General features: G+C 32.2%; 1 protein-coding gene, 1 long non-coding RNA gene and 1 pseudogene across 3 annotated transcripts; 2 read left to right on the top strand and 1 right to left on the bottom strand.

Moving 5' to 3' along the window:
- Positions 1–4,663: 4,663 nt before the first annotated feature.
- LOC146932555 (probably inactive leucine-rich repeat receptor-like protein kinase At5g48380) lies at positions 4,664–7,478 on the top strand. The gene is made up of 4 exons (XM_085704249.1): positions 4,664–4,861; positions 4,963–5,205; positions 6,267–6,332; positions 6,446–7,478. The coding sequence occupies exons 2-4, from the start codon at positions 5,002–5,004 to the stop codon at positions 7,376–7,378; spliced, it is 1,203 nt and encodes a 400-aa protein (XP_085560375.1). The 5' UTR covers positions 4,664–4,861; positions 4,963–5,001; the 3' UTR covers positions 7,379–7,478.
- A 3,668-nt stretch (positions 7,479–11,146) lies between these two features.
- On the bottom strand, positions 11,147–12,547 carry LOC146932554 (uncharacterized). Its single transcript, XR_015007147.1, has 5 exons — positions 12,331–12,547; positions 11,971–12,030; positions 11,748–11,877; positions 11,515–11,669; positions 11,147–11,417 (listed from the first exon to the last, which is right to left on the bottom strand). It is a non-coding gene; the product is annotated as an uncharacterized LOC146932554 (long non-coding RNA).
- A 5,750-nt stretch (positions 12,548–18,297) lies between these two features.
- LOC146932553 (probably inactive leucine-rich repeat receptor-like protein kinase At5g48380) lies at positions 18,298–20,550 on the top strand (annotated as a pseudogene). Its single transcript, XR_015007146.1, has 2 exons — positions 18,298–18,803; positions 19,511–20,550. The product of XR_015007146.1 is annotated as a probably inactive leucine-rich repeat receptor-like protein kinase At5g48380 (transcript).
- The last annotated feature ends 196 nt before the right edge of the window (positions 20,551–20,746 follow it).

Here is a 20,746-nt window from a genome sequence, read left to right as displayed (position 1 = left end):
CATACATACATACATAAACTGTTACTTTACAAAAGCACAAAGCTTATTGTGCAGACCCAGCGTGAGTTAACTCACGTGGGGTGCGTGAGTTAACTCACGCAAGTGTAAAAACGGTTTTTACACATACGTGACTTAAGTCACGCTGCGTTAGTTAAGTCACGCATAATTTTACACTTGCGTTAGTTAACTTGCGCAAGGGAATTTTTGGCATGGCTGCAGGGTGCGAGCAAAACGTGCAGGGTGGAAAGCAAAATTCGTTTCAGTTTACACCTAGATTAAGTAACAAAGTGGCTCACTGTTTAGCCCAACTTGCTCATTTAGAGCCCAATAGTACTTGGAAGGACTATGTACCCCCCAAGCTTACTCTATGTATTTCCAGGGCTTAATTCATTAATAAATCCTTCTTTGATTTCAAAAAAAAAAAAAAAAATACCTATTGGTTTTCAACTCTACACAATTTATTTTTTTTGAGAGGCACACTAATTTTTCTTTTGAAGTGGCACAATACGTAACAAAAAAAAAACTCTACACACAATTTTTTTTGAGAGGCACATGACAGGGCCGCAAGTGTACGGCTATGTCGGTTTTAGTATAAAAAGTATCGTATCCACAGAGACCAATTTAACAAGTACCGCTTCTTGTCGTTTCTATGTTTATCTAAGGCGAAATTCAAAACAATTGGGTTTCGAGCGTAAAATATAAATATTGATTTTAATAAATTAACGATAAGGAGAGTCCAAAATGATGGTTTCCGTCGACCTTCGTCACTCACGTAAATTTTGCGCTAATTAAATAGTAACGAGAGAAATAAAACTTTTGTAGAATATATTGAAAAAGAGACTCTGTTTGCTTTCGCAATACGTTGTCGGAATTTTTCGGCGCGTAACAACCTACTTTCGTAGCGTATAACTACAGGCTTAAAAATTCATTTTTCTAATTCAATAAATTCTTAATTAAAAGAAAAGAAGTGCTTTCGCTTTAACCTTTTCAATTAAAAATCCGAATTTTCTTAGTCGGATATCGTTTTCGCTCTTTCGATGCGTAAACGATATCTCGGTGTCTCTACTTTCGTAGTAGACTTTTTAAATTACAAAACAGAATTTTCAAAACAAAGTATTTAAATTCTCGTTACAATAAAAGGGGCGCGCAGTTACATGAGTTCCGTCGGTACGACGGTCCTTTCGTTTTGGACTCAAAATAAACTACTCAGACATAATGAAATAACAATCTAAACCTATTTGTGATAAATTCATATCAAAGCAAGTAAATGAAAGGAACCGAACCTGTTATAGTTGGAAACTTTATTAAATAAAGGAAAGCAAGAAAGAACAGCTGTGATAGTGTGCAATTTCAATTAGTACCGTAGTATTAATTCTCTTGAACCTTTGAACGTAGATATTCAATTCCAATTGAAGAAAAGGCTCCAGGAATTCAAGAAGCAAAAGTATAAAATGGAATCAAAATATTATTACGTGGAACCACTTGAAATAAAGGAATAAATGGAATTAATATGAATAGAAGCACCGCAAATTGAAATTGAATGGATCGAAATATAAATCAAAGGAGCAACATCAAAGTAATAACAAGAGTTAGCGGCTGAAATCAAAATTGCCGAGAACCAATAGTTTTGAAACTATTATATTGTACGGCAGCTAGGGTTCAAAAGAGATAACAAAATAAAACAGAAATTGAAAAACTCCGCTCCCCTTGCAACTGAGTGTCTCATGTGCTTTTATAGTCTAATTCTTGAACAGAAAAATTGCTAAAGGTCGTTGGGCTTGTGACACATGATTTCTTTCTTTTCCTCATTTTTCTTCACTTCTGCTTTTTACACCTTATGGTCCTGAAACACATCAAAGTACTAGCAGTAATCGTGCAAAATAAAATAATTGACTCTAAAATAAATGGAAAACAAACTATTTAGACAGTGTATTTTGCATGTTATCAGCACACTAATTTTTGGTTTGAAGTGGCACACTACGTAACAAAAAAAAACTCTACACAATATATTTTTCTAAGAGGCACACTAAATTTTCTTTTAAAGTGATAGAATAACTTTATTTATTTGTTAAGCTATTTATTATATGGACATTAAGAGCCACTTGTAGTAGAATGAAATTTAAGAATGGGTAGTGGGAAGGGTTACAAAGCTCAATTTTCAGTTACATAACAAATATAAGAATGAATATATGTAATATTTAGTAAATAGATGAAAAAAGGGAAAAAAAAGAAAAGAGAGAGCTACATGGTGAATGCTTATGGAAAGTAAATTAGAAAAGGGGCATTTGTGAGGTGGCATATAAGCAAAGTGTAGCTTAGAATACATGTATATAGAGATTACATTTTATTTTTTTTACAAAAATTCATTTATAAAAAAGTTGTTATCCACGGACATCCATAAATAACGGCTAGTACCTCAAAATTCGTGGATTTAGTTACCCTTTTAACGGATACGAGCTAGTACAAGTATCATAATCATCCATTAGAATGATCATAAATATCCTACTATATGTGCCCACATGCACACATTTACATTCGTAGTTAGTTCCTTTGATTTTCTTCATTCCTTGTTCATTTTTCCTTATTGTAACATCTGTGATGACTATACTCTAGGAGATCACTTGATATATCTTGTAAAAAGTATAACACAACCACAAAGTTGTCTGGTTAGCGTGAATTTAAACCAGTTTCAAAGTCTTCTTTGCAATTTTATCTTTTTCAGATAATTTCTTCACTTCATTACATAACTAAACTAAAAAAATTCAAAATACTTACCTAAAGACTCCAAAAGACTCATAAACGACACTTATATATTATTATGACATGGTGTCATAAGACAAAATCGATCAGTATTCAAATTGTGTAATGCTGTAAAAATGAAGTCAACAATAAAATTGGTAGACTGCCAAAATTGTTAGATAGCTTGCCATAAAGTTATACATACATGTATTATTCACACATCCACCCTATCGAGTTATTAAACTTTATTCGAAGGTACAAAAGTAATGAAAATTGTTTTTCTCACTTCACACAGAGATAAGAAACACCATAAAATAACAAGTTTAACCCCAAATTCTATCGATAGTTAACTATTGTTGGTTAAAATTCAGCGGCAGTTAACTGCCAATGAGGTTATATTCATAATTGCATAGTGTTTCATAACAAACTTTGATGTAAGATCAACAATTTTCTACCATAACACTTTTCTTCGACTTGGACCTCTTTCTTTTAAAAAAAAAAGGAGAAAAGAAGAATTATAGAGAAATTATTGAGAATCATCAAAGTTAAAGTTTATAATTATAATTAGGGTTTATTTTTTAAATAACCCACTATAACATACACGAAATTTTAAAATAGTCAACGTAAAAGTAAAAACACATATTCTAACATTGTAATTTGAGATTTTTTTTGTCCTTAAACAGTCTAGTCACACAGGAGGGGTTGACGTGGTGCCACATGGCTACTGCTACGTAGATTTTTTATGACGTGACATTTTTGCTATTAATTTTTTTTATTTTTTGTTCCTCAACAATTTTTTTATAACATTAATTGAAGGACTGAAATAAAGAAAAAAAATAGACTTTTGTAGATATATAGTCCAGAAAAATGGCCAGAAGTCAATTTTTTTCACAATGTTTTGCAGGCTTATTTAGGACATTAAAAAAAGATCTAACGCATAAAATTAGAAATTTCCGACAAGGAACAAATTAATTATTAATTTTTAAAGTGCAAAAAAACTCAAAAACCAAAACAACAAAACGTCAAAATAGAAATAAAATTTTGAACTGATTTTTTTGCAGAGACCTCTATAAAAATACATAGAAAAGATTTGCAAAGTTTCATATCATTTTGAAGATACCTCAATTTATTTTGATTTTTTGACCAAAACATGCAAAATAACATTTTTTTTCCCGAGTAAGCATAATCTCACTGGTCAAATTTCGTTCCCTAATTTTGCAGGCATGTTTAGATCATTATAAAATCATTATAAGAATCCCCACAATAAAATTTTGGAGTTTTTAAACAAGGAACAAATTAATTATAAATTTTTGTTTCTCATAATTATGAATTTCTTAAAAATTTTATAATTAATTATTCGTTTGTTTAAAAATTTCAAAACTTCCTAAAGGATGTTCTTATGATGTTTTAAACATGGCTGTAAAATTGAGGAACTAAATTTGACCTATGAGTATATACTTACTTAGAACAAAATTGCGATTTTGAACGTTTTGGTCGAAAAATTAAAATAGACTAAGACATCTTCGAAATGTTTATGAAACTTTGCAAATCCATTCTATATATTTTTACAATGGTCTTTACAAACGATTAGATCAAAATTCATTTTCTAAGCTGAGGTTTATGTTGTTTTGATTTTTGAGTTTTTCACACTTTAAAAATTCATAATTATTCTGACCATTCTTGAAAAATTCTAAATTTATGTTGGAGGCCTTATTTTAACGTGCTAAAAAAGCCCGAAAAATATCATGAAAAAATTGGACATGTAGTGTAGGTCACTTTCTTAAACATTATGTCTTGTATAAAAAAATTGGTCACAAACTCTGTAATTATTATTATACGCGCTTAATTTTACACGGTCGTACTCACAAGGGACCGATTCCAGGAAACTATTTAGCGTCAATGGCAAAGTCAGTCAATGGTGGTTACATCATCAGACAGATAGCAACCACAGTGTTCCTACACGTGCACAAATAGCTTCAAAAGTAAATGCAAATAAGAAAGAAATTAGAAATGTAGTCTTCTTCTTCTTCTTCTTAGTCCATCAAGAAATGTCTTCGTGTAAGTAAACTATAGCATTTTGGAAGAAGTTAGCTAGATTCCATCAAGAATTGTGACTTCTTTGGTGAGATTCTAATACATATCTACATCTTATAATATTTTTATGCACTTGACAAGTTTTTTAATTTTGTTTTGTAAATCATTTTTTTAATGTTGATGTTGTAGTGAACTACTAAAAATAACAGTGGATGCTGAGGTGGAATCATGGAACTCTCTAATCAATTCAAAGATTCTTTTAGGCAAGGTCTTATTGCTGGCTATTTTTTCACTGCAACCTTTCTCATTGTTTTTTATATGTCTTATTGTCTACCCACTCAAATTATGAAAAAGAGAAAAAAGAAGAACCTTAGACATAAGAAAATAGGAGAGATGCGTAATCAGAACACCAAACAGGAGAAGATCAAAGAGGTATTCTGTCCTTTTTGCATTCCTCTTTATACACATTTTGGATACTATAATTAATTTATTATTAATGGTACTTAGATATTTGGTTTGCTCATTCTTTATTGTCACACTTATTTATATACACAATTGTCCGTACAACTCAATTTACTGAACATGTATACTAATTTATATACGGGAGGCACTTCAGTGACTTTTGGGCGCCAAAGACATATACCTATTTTCGTTGTGTTAGGCTTGAGAACAGAGAGCAAAAAAAAATTAAAATCAAACCTTCTCCAAATAACATTTTTCCTTTCAAAGCATATCATTGTGAGTTGAGACCAAGTCTATGATACACAAGTGAGATAAATTTTACACCATGCACAAATTTGTTTTCATCATTGGATCAAATGAGATGTGATGTGATTCAGCCAAGGATCTATGTATAGTAGATTGGGGGCAACTGCCCCCACTACTTCTAGTTATATTTGTTATGTCTTTGATATTTTAATGATTGTCCTATCTATTAAATGGAAATTTATACCATAAAAAAGAGTTTCGCTCATTAATTTTTATAAAATCAAATGTGTAAATTCATTTGAGTTGAAATTTTAAATAATTTCTACCATACTTTTTAACTATAAAAACAGGTAAAAAACAATTTTTATTTGTAGATGTTGATGAATCTTTAATTTTTCTAATATATAATAGAACATTGTTTATAATCTCGAGTATTTTGTTCAATGACAATGATGTTATTATTGTATCATTTTTGCATTGCTAAATTTTTTCTATAAATATTTAACATATAAAATCTTGCCCCTCGATCTATCACTGTTGTGATTTATTAGTCCAATAGTAAAATCAAACTTGTGCACGGTGCAAAACTAAATTAGTTGTGCACATTAGACAAAGAATATCATTGTACATGTTCGTTTTTACTATTCATTAGAAAAGAGAGAGCAACCACTCATTTTGTACTTTTAGCTATAGAATTTCATTAAAAAGATTTTGAAATAACTATATTTTACTTGAAAGATTTTGCTATCATTATTTATTATCTAATGGGGCATATCCATGCACAGAAACTAAAAAGGGCCAGACAAAAGGACAAAATGTTACCTGTGGAGTTGCTAGATAAAAGAATACAGGTAATCCATTAATCTCACTGATCAAATGCAAATGTTTTTATGGATATCTATACTCATAAAATAACATAATATTGTTGTCTGTTATGTTTTTTTGGGGTGGATAAAATCAACAGATCAATAAAGTTGGACGGTTGGCTTATAAGATGAACTTCACAAAATTCTATCATGCAACAGAATACTTTAGCAAGGACAATGTCATTGGGGTGGGAGTGACTGGGATAATGTACAAAGCAACACTTTCCAACGGTTGTATTTTCGCAGCTAAGAGACTACATGATTCTCAATTTTGTATCAAAAGGTTTGAATTAGAAATAATGCTTTTGGGACAATACAGTCACAGAAACATACTTCCCTTGATTGGTTTCTGCATAGAAGAAGAAAAAAATGAAAGAGTTTTGGTGTATCAATACATGTCAAATGGAAGACTTTCTGATTGGTTGAATGATGATACTACAAAATTAGGATGGCCAAGGGTTATTAAAATTGTTCTTGGGATAGCAAGAGGTTTATGTTGCCTACATTATAGCTTGCATATGGTTCATCTTAATATAAGCTCCGAGTGTATCTTGCTAGGGGACAATTTTGAGCCGAAAATATCCAATTTTCAAGGGGCCATGTTTATGCATAAAGATGCGAACAAAAACATAGGATTTGGAAAGAAGGATGTTTATGATTTTGGTTGTTTGCTTTTTGAGCTGATTAAGGGGAAGAAATTTGGCCAAACAAGTGATTGTTTAAGTAATACTAATGTTCCTTTTGCGACGTACACGTATCCTAATCCTATGAATCTGTTGGAGGACCATTCTGGGTTCTATGATGCAGTGAATGAATCTCTAAACATGATGGAATTTGAAGATGAGGTATCTGCTCTACTTAGAGTTGCATGTGATTGTGTTCATCCTTTGTTTGATAAAAGACCTACTATGCTTGAGGTGTACAGAAAGATGGGCAACATATGGGAGAGAGATGATATTTGTGAAGATCCTGACTTCTTATCGATCGATTTTGAAACTCCTACGACAAATAGAGACCAATATACTTATTAATTAACATATTTGTTGCAGGTGTCATGTTGTATCCAAACATATTTGTAAGGGTCTGTTGTATTGAATTTTGTTCGAATTTCAAGCACGTGATTTGATTTAAGGTTTGCAACCCTTCATAGAAAATAGGTGACAAATTGGATTACCTTGTCCGGAAAAAAAAAATGTTTCTAACTCAAATGCAAATCACAATTTTTTTTCGCTGATCAACAGAGACCATGAGTTTAAACCTGGCTATAGGCCAAATCTCTCATCTCTAGACCAATGCTAGGGACTATACTAACTACAATCAAGATAAATTTAAGACAATAGAAATGTGTATAGACATACACGTCAATATAATATTGTCTTTCTTTCCTCTAGTATATATAACTATATGCGCACATTATATTTGTATTCTTTTTCTTGTATTGTTTTTCAATATATAGAAAAATGTTACTTAGGAAAGGAGAAATGCCGGTGGAAACAAACAAAAATCTCGTTGAAAATTAAGTTTTTTCGATGGTTTCTCAATAAATAAATGGCCGTCGAAATAAACAATTTCAACTGATTTTGTTTTTACAGAATCTAGATTTAAATAGTCACTCACTTTTTTCATCTGATTTTGTTTTATCATCAAATTTAGATAATGAAAGCATATTGTCCGCTAAAAAAAAGATCCCATATTTAGCATTCTCTATTTTTGTGATTTCATTTTAAGTGAAACTAGAGAACGAGCGAAATAAGAGGCCTCACCAGTCACCATTAGATTTGTGTTATATTTAGTTAAGTTATTATTAACTTCTGTTACATACATAGTTTAGTTTGCACCTTCAAATTGATCTATTTAGCCTTCAAATTAATTCCTCATCCAAAATCTATCTAAGCTAGAAAGAAATAAACATGAAGCCTTCAAATATTCTCGTAATCTTAACCATTTTGTGCATGTGTTGTTTCCTTTGCCTGGCAAAAGACTCCCATCAAGAATACGTAGACGCGCACAATAAGGCTCGTGCTGAGGTTGGTGTTCCTCCACTAAAGTGGAATGACACCGTTGCAGAATATGCCAAGAACTTTGCTTAATCGAAGATTGATAGCTTCGGAATTGATCCCTCCGGAGGGCCTTATGGTGAGAACATTGCAACATTTGCCTTTGGTAAAGTGAGTCCTAGTGATGTTGTGGATAAGTGGCTCAATGAGAAGAAGGATTATAATTATACTGCCAACTCGTGTACTCTAGGTTTATACTGCGGCAATTATAAACAGATTGTTTGGCGTGATACTGTTCATCTTGGTTGTGCTAAAACAAAATGTAACAATGGTTGGTATTTTTTCGTTTGTAACTATGACCCACCAGCAAATCTTAAAGGCGGTCGTCCTTACTAGAGTTATGGCCTCTCATGTATATATGTAACATGACATTGTTGCATATTGAGTGTGACTTAGGGTTAAAGTCTCTCCATTTATTCTCAAAATAAATGAAGGACTTAGTTTATTATAGTGCTATATATAAGAAGATTGGTGAAATCTTTATTATAAACATTTCCCTTATTTTATTTTGATAGTACACTTGGCATCTTCACCTTCCCTATCTCATTTAATGTTTTCTTACCATCCAATCAAAATAGATTATGACACATTTGTTTTATATCAACGAATCAAAAAAGGAGCATGACTCATTAAAAATTATCATCGATCCATGACTCATTAAAAATAGTGCTATATATAAGAGTTGTGATGATGGACCTTCAGGCTAGGCGGTTAGATCTGAAATCTAACGGCCAAGGATGTGTGTTGTATAGGTTCTTACGCTCTTACTATTTTAGTCCTCACTGTATTCCCTTGTTGTTTAACTCTTGATCTTAGATCAAGTGGCTGTGATGAGACTACAGTCTGAGCCCAATTGTTTTTAAAATTACTATTGTTTTACTGTTTGAACCCCTATGTGTGCTTCTGCACCCTCTGTTTCTTTTAAAAATGTTTTTCTTGCGTATCTTTTTTTCCCTTGCATTTGAAGTTGATTTTAAAACCTTTTTACTTTGATATATCATTTTTATTGGTGTTCCATGTTTTTTTTATATAAATGTTTCAATTATCATGCTTGGTTTATTATTTAGTTTAGTTTAGTTTATTGGTTTAATTTCTATCTCATGTATTTCTCTTATTCTTTAGATTGTTTAGGCTTAAAAAATCATTTCATGCATTTTATTGCTTTGCATTTTTATTATGTCATTCATTTGCGATCTAATTTGTTATCTTTATTTTTTTTGTCATTTTTTCTAAGATGTTAGTGTGTATATAGGAAATGATGTGATTTAATTTTATGCACCTTATTTTTCTTATCGTCTATATTTTACTTGAAGACTTTAGCATGTATTTAGGTCCCTTGTAAATATCCATAAATGAGAAGTAGCACTGACACTCACACATTTACTTTTTACCGCTTTATGCATAACCGTGAGCGAGGACCAAAATGAATTAGTGACTTGTAGGTTAACTATTGGGCTTTAAAATTTTCTTAAAATCAAACCACTAGTAATTTTAGGTTCATTAACTTGAGAATTTGCTTAGGATCCAACGTCCTTTGTAAATTTCTCTCTTTTTTTTCATTACGCTACGTCATTGCGTTTAGTTTCTTTAGTTTACCGTTAACTTAAAAAAATCTTTTCCCAAAAAAAAATCAAATATGCAAAACTTCAAAAAATATTTTCTTAAGAAACCTTGGGTTTTAACCCAAGTGATCTTTTTCCTTTTATTTCTTAACCAAATTCTCAATCAATTTAATCCATATTTAGACTTACTTTCTTGTAATTAAAAGTAAACAACTTCACTTCTTTCATTATTCTATGCCTTGAGGCCTCTCTTCCCTTCTTAAAACTATTTTCAAAAAACTCTAAAAATAACCCAATCCACCAAATAATTTTTTGAGAGTGAACTACAATGATTTTGATTCCATTTATGGATATGTAGGCAAAGGATTTTATTCCTTCCAAATTAAATAAAAACAACAAAAACATACTTCTTCTCCCTCCATTCTTTCACCTAGATTTTTTAGGCAATAATTTTCAAATAAATAAATAAATTTAGCACAAGATAAAGTTAAGTAAGAGGTTCCTACGGAGTACCGTGGTCGTTAGGGGTGCTTAACACCTTCCCCGATCGAAACCAACCCCCGGATCCAAAGTCTTGAATAAGGGTTTTTACTCGTTTTTTTCCCTTCCCACGAATAAAAATCGAGAGTCCAAAGATCGAAGGTTCAAAACCAATTAATGGATTGACACCCGAAAATCATTGACTACAAATAGTTTTAATACAATTAATATACCTGAGTTGGAACAGAATCGCTCAAAGTCACGACATTGTCATCATACACAACATTATCATCGTCGGTAATTGCCTGCACAAAATAAAAGCTTCGATTATAAACAGTCCTCGTATAATAGGTTGATTACCATATGGATATTGTATGAACATAGCACCTTGATATTATGTAGAACCATGAACCTTTTTATCATATCCCCATCATCAGCGATTTAACAGCGTAGCTGCGCCAATTATGTATAAGATTTCCATTGGTGACCTCAACTTTGAACAACATATGTTTCCCGTAGAAAATATCAAGTCCAGAAGGAAAATCAGCTGCATTGTTATTCTGCATATACACAGGAATAATGTTACATATATAGTATCAGATAACGATTGAACAGCCGCACCGTAATTTATAAGAAGTTTATTGTTCATTGCGCTTATTATTATCATTGTTGTTTAGTAACACGTTGATCTAAATAGTGGTTATCTAACTGTGATCAATCACTTTAATAAAGTGCATCTCCTAAATTACGGTGTTTAGAAAGCTTATCATATATTTTCAATCTCCAAACTTACACGATTTTTACAAAGCTTATCATATATTTTGAATCAATAAAAAGTAATGAATCTTATAAATGCCTATGCATCAACTAAATCCTGAACACTTCTCCCAACATAAGTCTGCACATTGCAGTCAAACACGATAAAACTCGTAGACCCTGTGTGATCCATTACTTGCAGGTGCACCTTGAACCTACAAATTAATTAACAACAACAATATTAAGGAAAAAAATAAACAATGTTTGCGACAAAATATGGAATTGATTAAACAGAGTCGCATAAAAACAAACCTTGGCACAACATTACTCCCATTGTTACAGTTCGGGCAAAAGAGTCGACCAGCAATAGTCTTCACTCTACCCGCACACTTTGTACACGCCTGATAATACCAACTAAACTCTTTATTGATGTCACACACAGTTGCGAGAACAATTCCATGGCATTTCTGTGAATTGTGTATTATGGTACGTTAGTGAATATGAAAAGATTAACTACAGGTTGTTTTAGAATTAAGTTCTCATACATCATATGCTTCGATTAAGTCTTCAATAGTCATTCTGCGAGATTGAAGCATGTCATCGACCAACGACACAACGCTAGATGATCAATTTTGGCTAATGCCCTGTGTGACCTGGACATCTGCACCACTGATCCTGTATAGCAATCAACTAAATAATTAGTATTATACATAGACAAATATGTCATTAAAGTAAGGATTGAACTACTATATGAACTATTGTAATTACTTTGACTTGTATTGGGTCATTGCTGCAGACCGGCCAACTTTGATGAAATACATCCTACATCTAACATTTAAATGAAACTAAAAGGCAGTGAGAATCAAACGAATATCAAAACCACAACAAATGAATTGCATGAATATGTAAACTACAACAAAAGTAGTTGAAACATTCAAATACCATACTGGGATGCTTGAAATATAGAAACAATTGATAAAAATAATGAAGATCAAAATCTAATAGATGCGCCAATATAATATTGTTGCAACAACAATAAACAAACTAATTGGGGTCAATTTGCATAAAATCAACCATACTGGGATGCATGAAATATATAAACAATTGATAAAAATTGGAGGCTTGAACCTGTTATTGTTTCATTTATTGGTTTCCTCATACACAAAACATATTAGTCTCCTTCTATGATACCCTGTCAAAAAAGAAGAGAGAGTAAGAATAAAAATAGCAGCAACTGATTTTGAGAGAGAGGAAGAGAGAGAGGGACAACATATCTTCACTTGCGTGATGTCTAGGGCGATCCACCGCCCTTGTCGCCCTAGAAGTTCATGACTGGGGCGAGCCTCAGTTCCCCTGCATCACATTCACCTTAGAGGTTAAAAATTCAAAAATATTCCTTGCTATTGCTTCATAGAATCAAAATTCTCTCATTAAAAATCTGCAATTTAATATATGATGCAAGGGATCAAAAGGCCCCCCCAATTACACAATATTAGTTATATTAAATATTCTACAAATATTTGGTAGCTTCCTCTCTGTTTTTTGCCAGTTATTTAGTGAGATAATACTCCAGTACGGATGAAATTAAACCCCAAAAATCAGAAGAAATTTCAACAAACATATTCCCACTTTTTATAAAGCAAAAACAAAAAACTACATTACTAACCGAAAAAATGTTCAGAGAAAAATAAAGGGGATTTGAATTCAGCTTAAAAAGGCATAGTTAAACTCAGCTTTTATATCAAATTAGACAAATCCAATGCAGAGACCTTTTCGATGGTTATTTAAATTCCAATTTATAAGGATGAGATATTGAGAAACTTTAGCAACCACAATCCGAATAATGAATAAATAAACAAAATACCATAAAATTAATAAAATTTATGTGAAAAGTTAAAAATCGTTATTTCATTTACAAACAAAATGGAACTCATCTAATTCTGAATCATACATTAGAGGAAAGAAAGCATCTTGAATGTTGAGAGAAAATCATAGTATACCATATTATCAAAAACAAACCTGTAGTTCAACATTTGCAGTCCCCTCTCATGGTGTCTATCGTCACCGCCGCTCTCTTCTTCCTTCTTTCTCACGATTTACGTCAATACCACCACCACCACATCACCTTTGTCGATCATATCCCCTGTAACGCCCTCCTTTTATTTATATATTTTTATTAAGTTAGAATCTATTTATGTGATTTTATTTATATATATGAGGTGTTAGTATTTTATTTTGTGGCATTATTCTATTAATTATTAAAAGAATTATTAGTGTAAGTAGAATTGGAGGTTAGAATAGAAGGAAGAATAAGTTATTGGGCCTAAATAGATTTAGGAAGAGTGATTAGTATTATAAACAAGGAAGCTTAGGTTAGAAAGAGTTTTTACGTTAGACCGCTTTTTGGAGAAAGAGGAGAACTCAGAGAGAGAACCCTATGAACGAAGAACGTTGCTTTTGATTTCAGAAAAACAATCTAAGGTAAGGGTGAGACTATCTTTTACTAATATTAGGTCTGTGAATCAATAGATTGCATCTAACATGCTTTAGGATGAGTTTGTGAGATTATGAGAAATTAGGGTTGTATGAACATATGGGTAGTGAAGGGTTTTGTTTTTGTTCTTTGTTTTCATGATTTCATGTTAAATTCATGTTTTCTCTTATATGTTTAATTTTAGTTTTGAATTGTGATGCTTTCTTATTAAATTTGTGATTGAATCATCTATTCGAATCCGATTTATTTATAGCTGTTGTGCGCGCACTACGCTGTTCTTCATGATGTGTGACCATTTATTTGTTTATATGTGATATATAATTGTATTTCTCATGACCGATACAGCACCGTACGTAATTTTTCGTAGATGATTTGCATTTGTTTTGAACCACTATATTTTGAATCAAAGCCAATAGCCTGTATTGTTTCACGGTACACATTAATATTTTCGTCGTTGTTTTGACTTAATACAAGAAGGTTCTGTTTTGAACTCAAAAAGCATTATGCATTTGATTGTAGTTTAATATATATAATCAAAATTAGTATATTTTTTTACGGATGGGATAGTAATGTTACTAATTGATATTTAAAGGTATTTCAATTTAAAAAGAAAGAGTACAGGTTAGTGCACAATTCCAACATAGAAACCAATACCTCTTGTAACTACAATTTAGTGGCTTGTTAGGAAGGTATAATTAACCATGTAGTCTCTTTAAAATATTATGATAAGGAAATTTATTCTTTTTATATAATATTATTAGGACTGATGAGAATACTATAAAATATAGAAGCCAATACCCCTTATATTTATGTAGAACAGGAAGGAAGAATGACACACACATTAGATATGAATGATTCTTTGGTTAATGACAAAAAGGATTTGCCTTGCTTGATGGTGCACTAATGGAGTTAGCATCCGTAAGTACTGTTGTTATTAGAAATAATTTATAGAGAATTTCGGCCTCTTGGACTGTTAAGAGTAGATCAGGAGCGTATATTTTGGGCTTAGAGGATTAGGTACATGGTATATCTAGTAGGGTTCATGATTTATAACTTTTAAAAATCAAAATAAAATGTATTAGAAGTTGGAATTGTAGTGGTGCCGTATGCCTAGTATAAATAATAGTTTTTTTTTAAGTGATTTTATAGGGATAATAATTGAAATTATTCTTACTATCTTGAATGTGTTTGAAATAAGATTTATTCTCCTTATAGATGTGTCTTGGATACCATAGTGCTAAATGTATTATTTTAAGATGTGTAAATGAAATATATTATTTGACTATGTGATATTTGAAGATGTATATGATTTAAAGATGTGGTATGTAAAGATGTGATATTTAAGAAGTATAGTTGATGTATTATTTGACTAAGTGTAATTTGTGAATTATTTGATGATGTGAAATTGATGTGTTAATTGATGATGTATAACTGAAGTGCTATTTAATGATGTGTATTTGATAATGATGCTATTTAAAGATGTATTATATAATGAAGTGCTATTTGGAAGATGTGTTATTTAAATATGTGTTATTTATGATGCTTATGTTGATGCGATGTTTAAGATGTTGATGTTTATCGTTTGATGCTGTTGACCATTAATGTCATAAAGTTGTAAGTGTCGGTCTAAGTTGTGAAGTCGTAAGAAGTTGTCCAAATTATTGGAATCATATAAGTTGTTTAAGAAGTTCAAGATGTCTAAGTTGTAGGAGTTGAGTCCATTGCATACTCATTAAAGATGGGGGCTTGAGGCCCGGCAGCTTTATGCTCAAACTATGTTGGGGGCTTTAGGCCCGGCAGCTTTATGCTCAAACTACGTTGGGGGCTTTAGGCCCGACAGCTTTATGCTCACTTGTTGAAGAGCCTAATTACGCTCATATATGTTGCTGAATGGTACCACATGCATTTGCATATCAAGAAGTTTCACGATGATTTGAGTCGTTAAGTTGTTAAGAGTTGCATTGTCAAGTTGAGTCGCATTGTCGAGTCAAGTATCAAGTTGTATATGATGTCTGATGTTGATTTAAAAGATGTTTGAGTATGATTTAATGATGATATTTTATGATGATATGTGACGATGAATGTGACTGCTATATGATGATATATTGCTAAGATGAAATGATGATGTCTATGTATTTGATTATAATTGTTAAATTATAAGATGTTTATATTGTTAAATATAATTTATGATTTATGAGCTTAATATTATTGTTTGAGAAATCTCACCCCTTCTGCTTGAAAATGTTGCTCTTCGTATGGGTAACTTGCAGGTAATCAAGATTAGCTGCGGTCGTGGGTGACTATCTCTCACTGTGTCCTTAGGTGCTCTGATACGTAACGGGATGGGGATTTTTAATACTATTTTCTGTTCCTTTACGTATTGCTTTTGAAGTTTAAGAATTATTTTTGAACTAAGATTTATGAGACTTTTATGATGAGGCTTGCGTGCCAAAGACTATTTTATATGATGAATAATTCCGCTGCAAAGTATTAATTAATTGTTGATTGAATTTTGAAGGATAAATATTAATTTATTCCATTTATGATTTTTAAGAAATGTGACATTCCGTTTTGTGATGACAAACTCTAATAATTGTTATGAAATTTTTACGTTGGGAAAACAGGGTGTTACATCCCCGCCCTCGGCTATCACCATCGTCGTTGACAGATCGTGATCCATAGATATGTGGTTTCATGTGTGTCACCAAATCTGATCGGCGGGAGATCGAGGAAGACGATCGGACACTAAGAGAAATCGAAATGGAGGAGAACGCCGGAACAGTTGCAGAGAAAACAGAAAGAGAAAATAGTGAAAGAGAAAAGAGAACAGGTGATGAAAGAGAGAGCACAATGGTGAGAGAGAAGAGAAAAGAGGACACAGTGGTGAGAGAGAGAGAGAGAGAGAGAGAGAGAGAGAGAGAGGAACAAATGAGAAAGAGATTGAGTGTAATGAGCAATGTGTACCTTTCAGCCTATTGGGAAACGGATCAAATTTTAATGCTTTGTCAATTTTCAAAGCAGACTTTCAAAGGAGACTATTGGTATTCACCACGTTGGAAAACTACAAACATTGATTGTTGCTGAAGTGAATTTGAAATTTGAAAATGGCATTAAATGAGATTAAGCAAAGTTTTCCCGCTCAAAATTTAGGTTTAGGGGTATGCATTAGTTGTTTGCATTGTACTTTAGGATTAGATAATAAGGATAAGGATAAATTTGTTAGTTGTGAGTTTCGTGTCCGTAAGAAATAGAATCAAATGTGTATTTTAATCGTCCGATCAAGATAAGACGGCTATCAATGTCTTAATGGTGTGAATGTGAGAAAAACCGACAGCAATGATTCCTATTCCTGATAAATAAAGTGATAGCTATAATTGGAGAGATGTGACAATTTAATTTTTCCTTGGAATATCCCACAAAATCCATCAAAATCCAATTTATTAAACAATCCTTAGAAATTTGAATGATTTTGAATACCACAAGACTTTTTTTAAGTGATGAAGAGTCTTTATTGAATACCACAAAATTTTTTAAAATGACAAGGAGTCTCGATTGAAAATCCCTTAAAATCTTAATCTAATACATCCTTAATCTTTGGATCCAAATAACCCTCCTCTCACATTTTTTTTTTTTTTGACAACCCTCCTCTCACATGGAATGTTGTTTAAAAATGGTGATTTTTCTTTCACGCGTTAATTGTACCGTTTCCTCTGCTTCTCCTTATTTGTATAAGTTCTATCTTATACAATTAATATATTTTCCATTGCATTATTGTTGTTGTTTTCCTCCATTGATTTATGATGACTAAACCCATTTTGGCTTTTTCTTTTAAAGTGTCAATGTCAAGAAGTATGACGATGTTTTCCGAACCCGTTCCACAAGCTAGTAAACCAAACAATTGAGTCAAAATTAAAAAGCAAACTGAACAAATTTTCCATGAGATTCACATTCACTTTGCAAGTCAACATTTAGAAAACTTGAGCAAATGAAATAATTCAAATTCCAACTATCGTAATTAATGTTCAAATGTGGCGGGCGGCATGTAAAATGCTATATATATTATAAGGGAAATGTTAACCAATGCACTCGGACACTGGTTAAGGAGTCAAATATAGTAGTATCCTGCTTTGAAAGTTGTGCAGTCATTGCATTAAAAGTTTAAAAAGTGTTCTTTTTGATTTAAAATTTTCACTTTTGGATTCCTTAATCAGTGTCCCGGGGGCACTGGTTAACAAGACCCTTAGAAGTTAGAATAATCGTAGGCACGGATGACCAGGGTAAAGTTTAGATTATTTGATGCTAGTATGGCTTTGTTGGTAGCTGAAAGTTCCATGCAAGGATGCTGAGCACAAGCTTATAATAGACTGCTTCTCATTCAAGGTTCTACATTTCTTCCATATGTTTCACTCTTTGCATTTTTTTTTTACCTTGTATTAAATGAGATATATAATTGTCAAAAAAAAAATATAATTGAAAAATTTAGTAGTGAGTGTATACAAACAAGCTGCAAGACACGGGTTCTTAAACTTGTTAGCTTCATTCTGTAATTAAACATCGTTTGTTATTTATCTACATTTTTTTTGTATCTTTCTACTTTTGAATTGAGATGTTGTTCTAACATCATCATTCCTCTTTTTATTTCCAATTTGTTCTTCTTAACTCACTTTTTTTCTTCCATATCCATGCAGTCTCAGTTTTTGTATATCCACAAGAATGGCTTTTCAAATAAAAAGGGATAATCTGTTCGCAGTATTCTTGTGCCTCGGTATGTTGATGACAATTCAGAGTTCTGAGACTGATATGCACCGTTTAAAATACGTTAAGAATTCATTGGAAGATCCGTTCAATGACAAGACCATCGATTTCCACGAATCGTTCAAGGGCGGTCTTATTGTTGGTTATGTTTTTTCACTCTCGTTTTGTTATGCTCACTTGTATGTTCTACTCCAAATGTGTGCAATTTAATAAGAGAAAAAACAATCACCTAAACAAAGCTAAAGAATTGGGCAAATATATTTACTCTATCACGAGCAGGAAGACACGAATGGCAACTAATCAGATGCACGAATTGTTACATCCGTGGCTGGCACGCAAAGAAATCAAAGAGGTATTGTACTCTATTAAGTATATCTTTTTTAAATAAACTACCAGAAAAAATAACCAAATCTCAGTTTTTTTTAGAACGACAAAGGAAAAAAAAATAGGAATAGAGTTCAAATTGGGGTATCAAACCTCAATACAGTTTCTAACTCCAATGAGAGCATTTGTCAAAAGATCACAAACTTGAAGAGTGTCCAAACTTCGCAAAAATAAATATAAAAAAATTGTGCAGCAGTTTCCCTCTCTAACTATCACTCTATTTTTTATTTGGTAATCGGACTATATAAATATAATTAGTCTTTAAACAATTTTTAACTCATTAGTATAGTTTCAGAACTATCATTTTCTCTTGTATATCTAAAGCAGCTAAGGGACTAACTTAATGAGCCGTGATAGTTTAGATCGATATTAAAAGAAGATTTAAAAAAGTCTATAAAACACAAATTAAATTATCTACATTTGGCTTTACGATGCAGAAGACCGTTAGATTATAGAGGATCTCACATAATCTTTTAAAAAAAAAATTCTTTTAATCTAACAGTCCACAACCATCTAGCTTCCCAATGAAATTGTGGTAAAGGATTTGGGTTGTATAAAAAAGTGTTACCCTTCATCTCATTACCTTGTTGACTCTATCTAAATAGCATATTTGTATTGCTTACAATCCATAGAAATGATTGACATATATAACTTTGCTATGGTTGGAATCCACAGATCTCTGTATTGTTGGGAAGATTGACTTCAACAATATGGTTAGAAGAACTCCGGGACACAACCGACTGTTTTGCTATAGACAATGCTATTGGGGTGGGAAAGATGGGAATGATGTACCAGGGAAATCTACCAAATGGTCAGTTACTAGCCGTTAAGAGACTATCTAACTCTCGTCTTTTTGAAAGGCAGTTCCTTTTAGAAGCAACGATTATGAGTAGGTACAGACACAAAAATATAGTTCCCATGCTTGGATTCTGCATTGAAGGAAAGGAAAGGCTTTTGACATATGAATACATGTCAAATGGAAGGCTTTCCAAATGGTTGCACCCTTTGAAAAGTGAAGTCATCAGACTGAAATGGCCTGAGAGGGAAAACATTGCACTTGGAATAGCAAGAGGATTATCATGGCTCCATCATAGCTGTGATTTGAGCATAGTGCATTTTAATATATGTTCACAATGCATACTGCTAGATGAGAATTTTGAACCCAAAATATCCAATTTTGGGCAAGCCAAATTTATGAATCCTAACAATGAGGATGATCTTGGCAGAATGTTTAAAGTAAACGATGGGAAGAAGGATGTCCATGACTTTGGAAGTGTGCTCTTTGAACTGATTACAGGGAAAACATATAACGAACTGACTCGTTCATCCACCACCACTAATCTCTATGATAACCCTTCAAATTTTTATAATGCCATTGATAAATCTCTGCCCGGACAAGGATTTGAAAACGGAGTATGTGCTCTCCTAAAGGTTGCTTGTGAGTGTGTTAAACCTATAAATCAAAGACCAACAATGCTTGAAGTTTACAACAATTTGAGCAATATAAGTAAGTCACAATATGTCTCTAGTGATGATTCTAATCCAACCGGTGGATCACAAATTGCTTCTGGTATTACTATAGACGAAATTACCGAGTTATAAAAAACTAGGACATGTTTTTGCATACGTAGGCTTTGTTGTTATTTTAAAAAAAAAAAAAATTTGTGTTACCCTTAGCATCATCCTAATAAAAGTTGTACAGCTCTCCTAAGCAATTTTACTCTTGATGCATTATTTTTTTCAGATAAGCAAATTTGCTCTCAGTTTGTTATTGGTCAAATATGTGTATAAAGAAAGTGAACCTTGTCTCTCTTAATCTCATTTATCTCCACCATCTACATCTCTCATACTTTTACCTTATCTCTCATATTCTCCCTCTCTTTCACATTTTTTTTTTCCGCTTGAACCCGA

This window comes from Medicago sativa, chromosome 4 (assembly GCF_051527215.1).
Source record: "Medicago sativa cultivar Bolivia chromosome 4, Bolivia_mono, whole genome shotgun sequence".
Taxonomy (NCBI): Eukaryota; Viridiplantae; Streptophyta; class Magnoliopsida; order Fabales; family Fabaceae; genus Medicago; species Medicago sativa.
The sequence above is the reverse complement of the archived record's forward strand: the minus strand, read 5'-3'. Positions and strand labels throughout refer to the sequence as shown.